Source organism: Pholcus phalangioides, unplaced genomic scaffold (assembly GCF_987345545.1).
Source record: "Pholcus phalangioides strain wild (caught in Gottingen) unplaced genomic scaffold, Ppha-v1.0 ptg000028l_1, whole genome shotgun sequence".
NCBI lineage: Eukaryota > Metazoa > Arthropoda > Arachnida > Araneae > Pholcidae > Pholcus > Pholcus phalangioides.
This window is the reverse complement of record NW_028301618.1, coordinates 99120-109755: the sequence shown is the minus strand read 5'-3', so window position 1 is coordinate 109755 and position 10636 is coordinate 99120. Positions and strand designations below refer to the sequence as shown.

General features: G+C 44.9%; 1 protein-coding gene across 1 annotated transcript in view; it reads right to left on the bottom strand.

Moving 5' to 3' along the window:
* Window positions 1-7960: 7960 nt before the first annotated feature.
* The window catches only part of LOC149067680 (meteorin-like protein), a 44382-nt gene continuing 41706 nt past the window's right edge, over window positions 7961-10636 (bottom strand). The window contains exon 4 of the mRNA XM_089252142.1: window positions 7961-10072. Within this exon, the coding sequence (XP_089108268.1) occupies window positions 9765-10072 (308 nt within the window). The 3' untranslated portion in view covers window positions 7961-9764. The remainder of the gene's footprint in view (window positions 10073-10636) is intronic.

Sequence of the window (10636 nt, the reverse complement as noted above, 5' to 3'; positions counted from 1 at the left end):
CCCGCACAGTTCGATCTGAATAACATTAACCGCACGTGTGGTGGCACTTATCTTTTATTACCTGTGTTTGTAATGCATATCGAGTGATATATTTGCTGCATCTTTATGTTGTTCGTCGCATGAGCATTATGTGTATGTATATATATATATGTTGAAGGCATTTAATGGACCAGATACGGTATTCGTATTGATAGTTTCTTATCCTGTGTACACCTAAAGCCGGGTCCATACCAGCAGAATTCTGCAGCGCTTAAAACAATTTTGGGATGTGGCTATGTGCAAAAGCACAATCATCAAAATTGCCCTCGCTGTGCTAGCTACACTGGTTTTAGCTCTGAAAAGTATTTCTGTAGGTGTGGAACCGGTTTAAGAGTGATTGATTGATTACATTGAGACCACCTGTGTAATATGCTGGCCTGAGGTTCCTGAACCTATGGGTTAATTAACATTAATGCGTTGGTAGCCAGCTGTTTGCTGATTTTAATATGATGTAGCTGTGTGTGGTTGCTGGAAGTAATTGGAGGGGGGCGTAGAGCTGGTGGTGTGTCACACATTCGAGATCACTGGAGAGATTCACGGTATATTTATAGGTCGCTCAAGCTACCTGCGGCACAGTTCAAAGGCTGAGTAGCCTGCTGCATTATTCCAAATCGCTTAACTTAAGTGTTCTGCAATAATGTTGCTGGTCAGTTAAGTGGCTCGTGACATATTTTCAAACTAATGAAGTGGCCTGTACTCTCCTAAAGGTTGACCATTAGTGTTTTACGGTGAGTAACTGTCGCAGCTTGATGCAATTGCTGTTTTTCTTTCTCTTTATACCCTGTGATGTCCGCAATGTTCTATATCATTTCGAATACCTGAAATTTTAGAAAATGACGCATGAAAATTTTATCCAGGGACCCTTTCGGTATGCTTTTACTCATTAGAGATGCAGGTCAGGGTTCATACCCTTATTTTGCAGTGGCTCTCGAAATTTCGGTCACCACCTACGACTTCATTGGCCGCGTGGTTGTTTATTTGCACCCTCCCAAGAACAATATTGAAGAGGTATAAAGCACTCGAAAGCATTGAACGGACATGCAACAATGCCGCCAGTTTGCCATGTTCATTGCTATGAATGTGAGATAGTGCTAATGTTATCGCTCTGCAGGTACATCTATGTAGTATTCTAATTTTGTATATGTACATTGTCACTTTGCCCCCATCATAGATTGATTCTGTTGCAGTGAGGGTCAATTACATTGTGATTTCAGCCAGCAATATAATATAGATATCCATATCGCTTGTGTGGCATTAGACAAATATCCACACTTCCCGTTTTTGTTTTTTTTTGTAAATCGTTGTAAAGAATTGTTTAAAGAACCAACGCTATCAAGTAGTTTGCATTTAGCGTCCACGACTTATGATGTCAATGTAGAATGAAACTGGGGACAGCAGAAATAATAGATTGACGAAAAACCGTTTTTAGCTAAGACAGCTTCTAAATCCCTTTTCGGCCTCCTACCCCATGGCAAAATAGACTGAACCCCTTCCCCCTCTGAAGTGCTATCTGGTTTTTTATAGAGCTATTCCTACTTCCTCACTAAGGACATCTCGGAATGTAAAGAAATGATGCTATATCAATGATTTCTGGAATATAGATTTCAGAGCTAAAGTCGAAGGATTTGCCTTGCCCCCCCCCCTGCTATGTGGGCATCTTGTTGGCCTCTCACCTGTTGCGGGCAGTGTTTGGTACTGCATCGTATCTGAAACGTCAAACGAAGGTCTCGAGGGCAAGCAAATCTGGCTACCTACCAAGTGCGGAGGCATTCAGTTTAACCAGGATACTTGGTCAGCTTGGGCTAGCATGAATTTCGGCATCTCCCTTGTAATATTGTAAGAGAGGTTGAAGCAAGGGGTGCTCAACCTTTCTGCTACTTCATCGGTTTGAAAACGTGCCATGGGCCACACTTAACTGATCTCTAAATATGCTACGCTTAAGTGATTTTGAACTGTGCCACAGGCCTCTCGAGTGATCTGAAACACTTCCGCGGGTCACTTGAGTGATCTGAAAATTTGTCACAGGCCGTTTAAGCTCTCTGGAACTGTGTTGTGAATCACTCAAGTGATCTGAAAATTTGTCACAGGCCGTTTAAGCTCTCTGGAACTGTGTTGTGAATCACTCAAGTGATCTTTGAATATACTGTGGATCACTTGAGTGATCTGGAAATGTCCTGCATGCGACTTACATGATGCGGAACTGCACATGAGTGACTTAAATTATGCATAAATTTGTTGCATTAAAGATCGCATTTGCCCCTTGGGCCAAGCATGTATGGGTTATAAAGGGTGCAGATCTGGTGCCCTGGACCTGCCTGCTCTCTTCCCCTTCCCCCCAGTTGCTGCCCTGGGTTTAAGTGCGTAGTTTATATGTATTCATGGGTAGATTCGCTTCAGCTTTTAGAACATGATTGTTTTCAATTCACTGTAAACTAAATGTTTGTGCTGTTGCTTCCGAGAGTGTCAGTTGTTTATTATTTCATGCAAGACACTAGATTATTATTACTTTTTTTTTGCGCCACACTGAAAAAGACAGCATCACTATACAGCTAGCTGTGTAAGTGCACTTAACGCAAGACAATATTTCTCCTCACTCTTCGTTTCTTCGCAATGTCTTATACTAGGGATAATTTGTCTGTTTTATAATCATTTATTCGATGAGTATAAAGAATATCCGCTAGAAATCTCGAAAACAGGATATTTCTGCGAGCGAGAGAGGAAAAAAACCCTGTGATTTTTTGTATATTTGTTTCTCAGCTTTGTTTCGACTTTATTATTTATTTCAACTTTGGATTGGATATTTCACCTAAATATCGAATAAAAACACCCTTTTTCCCCCCCAAAAATTTTTTTATTGCTCTGATTTTTTGTATTTGGCCGAATTTGTATGTCCAAATGCACTCAAAGAATGACGTTTATATATGAAGTTTGTTCGAAATATATCTGACTATAATTTTTCGTGCATGAAACGAATAAACTAGGAAAGCATGGTTTGGGGCATGTATGCAGGCTATTCTAGTGCCACGTGCTTGAATTTTTACCTGCCTGCTAGAAACTGCCACTTGCAGACCACCGATGAATGGGGAAGTGCAAGTGAGCACCGTCACGTTTCCATTTTTCACAAAATGGCTAGAAAAACCCGTGACAGCTTTACTGCATTAAATTTTGCATGAAGCGTGGTGATTCCCGAGCATGAAATAGCCACAACATGCCCTTAGACCTTCAGAGATGAAGAAATGGGCAGCACACATAAAATGCAACCGCACCAAAGATGGTAACACGTCAATAAAGAATGAAGCACGTTCTCTGGCCCTCAATATCCGGAAACGAGATTGTTATTTACCGATTGAGGACTCTGGCGATGCAAAATTGTTGATTCACAATCGGTAAACTTGCAGATGAGGCAAGCATTAGCATTCGATTCATTTGGATTGGCGATTTGGTCTTCAGCAGATGCAATTCCAAAGTCAAGCTGTCTGTCTTCTTCGGCTCTGGTGGCTTGGTCCATCACAAATATGCACCGGATGGCACAACCATCACCAAGGAGTAAGTACCAAGATGTTTTGCATCACAATTGACAACTCCATAACAGTTACTGCAGTTCGAATTTTCCCTACCATTTCGTCAAAAACGAAAATATGACTGTGCTCACTCACATGTGGTCTACCTGTGACTCGCATCTTCTGCAGGCAGGAAAAAAATGTAAACATGCACACTAAGATCGCCTAAGTACAGGCACCAAACCATGTCTCCCTAGCATTCATTGGTCATCGTAGAAGTCAAGCTGGGGTCAAGTGGAAGTCATCTACGTTCTGTTGGAATAAGGGTGCTCATTCATATCGAAATCAGGGTCCCTCCTCCCTATGAAATGTAGAGCTGAGCTAGGTGGACTTCTCCCCACAGGCTAGAATCTTCCGCAAGCACTCTCTCAAGTTTAAAATGAAAAACAATGTGCATTCATACACCCTGCAAGCATATATCTAAATGGGAACCATCTTTAACAAAAAAAAAAAAACCAAATCTGTTGTTGGATTTTTGACTATTGCGACGTATACTAAAACTCTGAAAAGAACACGTACCATTCCTAGATTTCCAAGATCTTCTCGCTTCCTCTCTCTCGAGTTTTCAAAAGCTGCTTTTATCACTTACGTCAAATCTGAAGCTTCCAAAATCTGCTAACGCTCCCTTCCCCCGAACTCCACAATCTGAAAAAATTCCTCCTCAAGCTTCAAAAATCTGAGTATCGTCACCTTATAATGAAAACCTTGTACATCAATTATCATTATTTTTTGAAAATTACCCTTTGAGACAGTTTTAGATTGAGAACAACATCATATCTCACCAGTTAAAGCTTTCGAAAGGAAAAAAAACCTCATCAACAATCTGCTCTCTGTAGAGAATGAAAATTAACACCTTTTGTTTGTTATTCAATGGGGGGGCGGCTTCCCATCTGTTTTTTGCACTTCCTGTAAAGTTGGAAATTTTTGATATGCGAGGTTTTCATAATGAGGTGACAAAATGTTCCCCCAAGCTTCCAGAATCTAACATACCCCCCCCCCCCCCGGGCTGCCAAAACATCTGTAAATCTGCAAATAGCCCTCCCCCCCCCCAAGCTTACAAAACTTGTAACCGTTCCCTCTTGAGCTTCCAAAATCTGCAAATGCTTCTTCTCGAGCTTCCAAAATTTATAAGCGCACTCCCTTGAACTTCCAAAATCCACAAATGTGCACTCTCCTTGATTTTCCAAAAAAAGCTACAAACGCTCCCTTTTTGAGCTTCCAAAAAAATCTACAAACGCTTTGAGCGTCCAAAGTCAGCACGCACTCAGCTTCCAAAATTCGCAAATGCTCCCACATCTTGCAACAGGGTCTGGTTGGGACCGTAGGCGGGTCCCCTTGCATGGGGCAGATCTATGGAGGGGGAGGGTTCATCCCCCCTCAAGCGAAATGCGATAGTTCGGGAAATTTTCGCAACTTCTATATGATAATACTCCAACAAGAACCATAGGCGTACGCAGAATTTTATCGGGGGGGGGGGGGGGTCGGATTTTTTTTTCTTTCTTGGGGGGAGGGGGGTTTACTTTTTTTTCTTGCCAAATAAAAACACTATAACCTTGGTTAAAATCCCGAAAGTGTGGAATTGAAAAATTTAATTTCGCCGTATAAGCCGCCACTTCGCGCTTTCTGTCGGGATTTGCATTTCCCGCAGCACAATATTTTGTATGTGTGGGGAGTGTTGGTGGAAGAAAAGTCTGTTATTTGACACATTTATACGATGTTCTGACTCGGCCTCTATATAAACGAGGTTCCCTGTATTATGCGGTGGAGGGGTTGGCGAGAGGTCACGTTACGTCCTGTTATTCTGCAACCCCCCTATTCCACTTGCTTATGTCGAAAGGACGCTCTTCATGGCTAAGCTGCCTATACATGTTTCATAGGCGGAAATAGACTTGGAAGTCTGGGGGGGGGGCACGATGATGATGTCAATTCATACATGCATATGTACATTAGATCAGTCAACTTCACCTTTGGGGGGGCTCCCAATCAAGTGGGGGCCCAAAAAACCCCCTATTTATTATCTTGATATGTGCGCCCCACAAAACCATCGAAATCGGTGAGAAACGGAAATCCCGGCAGTAAGAGCGAAATGCGGCGAGTACGATGAAACTACAATTTTTTTAATTCGACCCAGACCAGTGCCGTCTTAATGCATGGGCACCTCAGAAAAATGAGAAGCAGTTGAATTTTCATCAAAGGGCCCGGGGGGCCATGATGCTCTTAAGACGGCCCTGACCCAGACCATTTCATGGGCGGAGATACGGGGGGGGGAACACCCCCAGCGTCAAAGGGTGAGTCGACTGATCTAATTTATAAATGTATATATGAATTGACATCATCGTCATCGTGCTCCCCCAGACTTCGAAGTCTATCTCCGCCTATGGACCATTTTTGATGATGACTGGCAATGTCCCGTATTTTACACTATTTAAAAAGATCCCAGTTTAACGAATTTTTCCCAATGAAATATGGTCACCTAATCATATGAATCCTCCCACACGTGAAATACATTTTTATTTATTGCGATTTTCAGCAGTCCTTCATTTCCCCCCAACTCTGCAGCAACTAGAAAATTGCATTTTTTGACAAAATTTTGCGATACACCCCCCGTATTCATCGCATTTTGTAGGATCGCAGTCCCTGACATTTTCCACGATGATGAAAATCTTTCACCATCCACCTATAGGTGGCCCGCAGGCAGTCCATCCATCGTCGCGGTTAGGTTATCGTCGCCCATAGGTTGAGGAAACACTGCTCTAAGAAAATCTTTTGGTGACTCCCATGCTGGTCACTCTTTTGCACGCTCACTGACCTAGCCCATCTCTCTCTAGGACACGTTTTCAGTCCCTCCCATGTTCGCACACTGTCTGTCACTCTTTGGTCATACTGTCTAGGTGACTCACACACTCTAGGTCACTCTTACTCACTCACTTGGTCCGCCGGTGAAAAAAAACAAAAAAAAACAAGGGATGAATATTCCCCTGCTCCGATTCTTTACATTTTCACGGTTGAAGGAGGCCCTGTATAGCTCTGGGTCCCAGCAGCACCCCCAACTAGATATTTGGTCCGCCGGGAAAGTAGGCACGGATTTGCTGTTTTGCCGCCCTTCACCCCCCCCCCCCCCCCCCATTCTAGTCATTCTATGCTCACATACTCTCTAGGTCACTCGAGTGACGCTTTAACGCATGGGCTTTGCCCGGGAGCTGCTTAAAATTTTCGAAATTAAAACGTCTCACGTGGCGAAGGCCTCTGAAAAATCACTTTGCCCAGAGCGCTCTTAAGTTGGCCCCGGGTCACCCCCACACGCTTCAAAATAACCACCAAGGGAGGCATTCATTCAAACCGAGCACAACTCCGGTCTATCGCCATAAGCAATTTACTACCGATTGAGTTGTGCCGGAAGTATGAGTGTGTGTGTGTGTCCCAAATACCCCGGGCCATGAAAGCGACTGTATGCATTCAACTGCCTGACACCTGGCCTGCCGTCACCCAGCCCTCAAAGTCCAGCCGCTCATCCGGCATGGTTTCAAGGGAGCTGCCTCGCGACCTTCGCCTACAAGGAACAGCTTTCGCCCTTACCAAGGGAGGCATCAGTTCAGTGAGTGACAAAAACACGCGAATGACCAAAAGAGTGAGTAGAAAGACACCCCCATGTCAACACACCATCTTTGTAGATCGCTCTTTTATTGCTCACATCTCCCCCCCCCCCCAGTTCACTCACACGCTCCCGGTCGCTCTTTTTCACTTGCATGCTTGCACACGCTCCTGGTCGCTCTTTTTGGTCACTTGCATACTTGCACACGCTCCCGGTCGCTCTTTTTTTGGTCACTTGCATGCTTGCACACGCTCCCGGTCGCTCTCTTTTGTCATTCGCATGCTTGCACACGCTCCCGGTCGCTCTATTTTGTCATTCGCATGCTTGCACACGCTCCCGGTCGCTCTATTTTGTCATTCACATGCTTGCACACGCTCCTGGTCGCGCTATTTGGTCACTTGCATGCTTACACACGCTCCTGGTCGCTCTTTTTTCGGTCACTTGCATGCTTGCACACGCTCCTGGTCGCTCTTTTTGGTCATTCGCAGGCTCGTGATGGGTTCTTTTAGCTCTTTCATGCCTGCAGACTATTCGGGTCACTCACTATATAGGCCGAGGTGGATTTGTGGGGGGGGGGGGGTCTTTCCCCGCCTTGAGCTAAGTCACACCCCCCCCCCACAACGTAAATACGTCACTGCAGGAGAGGGTGGTGGGGAGCATGGATTTTGGTACCCCTCCTACCATGTAATGAAACGACCGGCTCCTTTCTAGTTGCGGTCCTGGATATAGAAGAAAGGACAAAAAAAAAGTAAATCGACAAGAGAAAGGATGATTAATTAATGCCATTTTATTTCACGACAACAAAATATCACGTGACCGAAAAGATACTCTATACATACATACATACATACCATATTCTCGATTAGAAAATTCAAGATGGAAGCCATTGCCGTTTATTTACAAGAAATCGTCATCTTCGTGTGAAATCATAAATTTAACATTTTTATGTGCAATAAAAATAACACAATTCACATCGGGAAAACAACAACAACAACATGAATGTTTACCGATAACGATTCTTTTACGAGTGACGTTCCGAACCGCCACGTTGCGCAGCACCTCGGCGTTTCTCAACCTGTGGTCCGAGGATCAGACCACAATGGAATGAGCTGACATTAGGCAGAGTTTTTCCGAGGAGTAGAGTTTCCGCGCCGTGAGGAACGTGAAAACGCCGATTAATTGGTCAGAAAACTTGAAATTCAGGTTTTTAACCAATCAGCGTTTTCACGCTGCACACGGCGCAGAAATTCGGCTCCTAGGAGGAAAACCCGGCTTTAGTGTGATACATAATAATCTCGCGGGTATAACTTGATTGTAAGTAGCGTCCCCCATCATGATGGCAGCATTATCCTCGGTAAAGGGGGGTGGGGGTGCCCTGCTTGCACTTCATAACATTCTTTTGCTACCTCGTGAGACCATGGCCCCCACAAAGGGGAGGGACCCCGGGACATTTCTCATCTTTTTTTTGGTTTTTCATGCCATAAATTTACTACAAAGGGGCCCGTGGAAAGATCTGGGGGCCCTGTTCCAGAATGTGTTGGGGGGGGGGCATGCTTAAGACGCCCGCTTATAAGGTCCGACTATGCACGTGATACTTAGCGGCGCGAAAGCAAGCCACTTTCGGGCAAATGAAACCGATAAGCTTATTAGTTGGTTTGCATTTATATAATCGGGTACTGCGGGACAATTGAGCGACCTGAAACTGTGCCGCGGGGGGTCTCTCACTTGTAAGATCTGGCAACGTACCGCGGGGTCACTCAAGTTATCTGGAAACATGCGACTTGAGTGCTCTGGAACTGTGCCACGGGTCACTTAAATGATCTGTAAATGCGTCGCTAACTGCTTGACCGATCTGAAATTGTTCCGCGGGTCAAGTCATCTGAAAATATGTCGCGAGCTACTCGAGTGATCTGAAACTGTGCCGCGGAGGAATTTAGTGATATAGAAATGTCCCACGGGCCACTTCTTGAGCTGTGTCGCAGGTCACTCAAGTGATGCACTCAATTATCTTGGAACTCTGTGCCGTTCAGTTCATTTTTAAAAAGATTAGGTTTGAGGTCGCTGTACATCAGGTGACTCCGCGCGCCACATTCGTCCCACGGGCAATGGATCGAGCATGCTGTAGGTGGGCATGCGCATACGCAGTATCATAGGGTTGCCATTTCCGATTGGTACGCAACAATGCACGCCACGCTATGTAAGCAATTTGTTGTGAGCTCACAAACATGCTGTAACGTGGCATTGAACAGAATTAGCATGTACACAGTCGGGGCCCCTTAAACGGGCAAGGGGGCCCTCAAACTATCATTATTTTCATTCATCATATATATTTGTTTCATTGATTCTGAAAAAAAAACCGAAAGGAATAAAAACATTTTATTCAATGGCACGGGGAAACATGAAACATTTCAACCACCGAGCGAGGGGCCCGCCCAGAGATGGCAGCACCCGTTCATATTTACAATCATGAGATGGGAGGGAAATATATTACAGTGACTTTTTCAAAAAAACACAAAAAAAGATGGCACTCGAAATTATTGGCGGACAATTTTCGAAATAAAGGTTGTCCAACTTCATTCGGTGTCCAACTGGCACTGGTTGGTCTGTTCCTCGATCGCTTTCCTCCTGATCTCCTTCCAGTGGACGAGCCTCGGGGCGCAGAACGCGACGGGGGCGCCGAGCCTGTGGCGCCCGAAGTAGACGAACTCGCCCCTTCCGACCTTGGTGCCGCATTTCAGCGGCCTGTGGAGGGTCACGCGCTTCGAGTTCTTCCACTTGGAGGCGTGGGGGGTGTCCCGGATCAGCTTCGAGACCTCGACCGTCAGCTCCGACCACTGGGTCAGCTCGTTGTTGGTCATGGACGAGATCGTGCCCTGGACAACTGGAAATAGAGCAAAATAACAATACATGTATCGTAGGCGCCGATTCACAATGACATAAAAACATGCCGCACAAATAAAATGGGAAAGCCAAGAGATTTTTTTTGGAATTGCAACGGGTGACCATATATAAATCCCATTTTCGCGGGACACATTTTTCGTTGTCCCGATTTTTAGGCAATAATTGACAACTTTGCTTTTGGCATAATATTAGGCGACAATTTTTTGTACTTGAAATCCTGATTTTCCCCATATTTTTCCCCGAGCAAACTTAAGCCCTGTTTAAATGTGCAAGATTGGGGGGCCGCTTTGGTGATTATTACCTGCATGGCAACGTTTTTCCCTCGTGGGGGAAAAAGGGACGACGACGAAGATCCGCCAAAAGAGTCCCATCTTTGTTGCGGAATAATGGTGGGGTGACCCCGACCTCTAGGTCACTCTTTTTGTCGCTCACTGACATAGTTAATTGCTTTATGGGTCACCCTTTTGATCATTTACACACACTCTAGGTCACTCTTTTGGTCATTCACGTGCTCGCACAAGCTGTAAGCCAGGCATCTTCAACC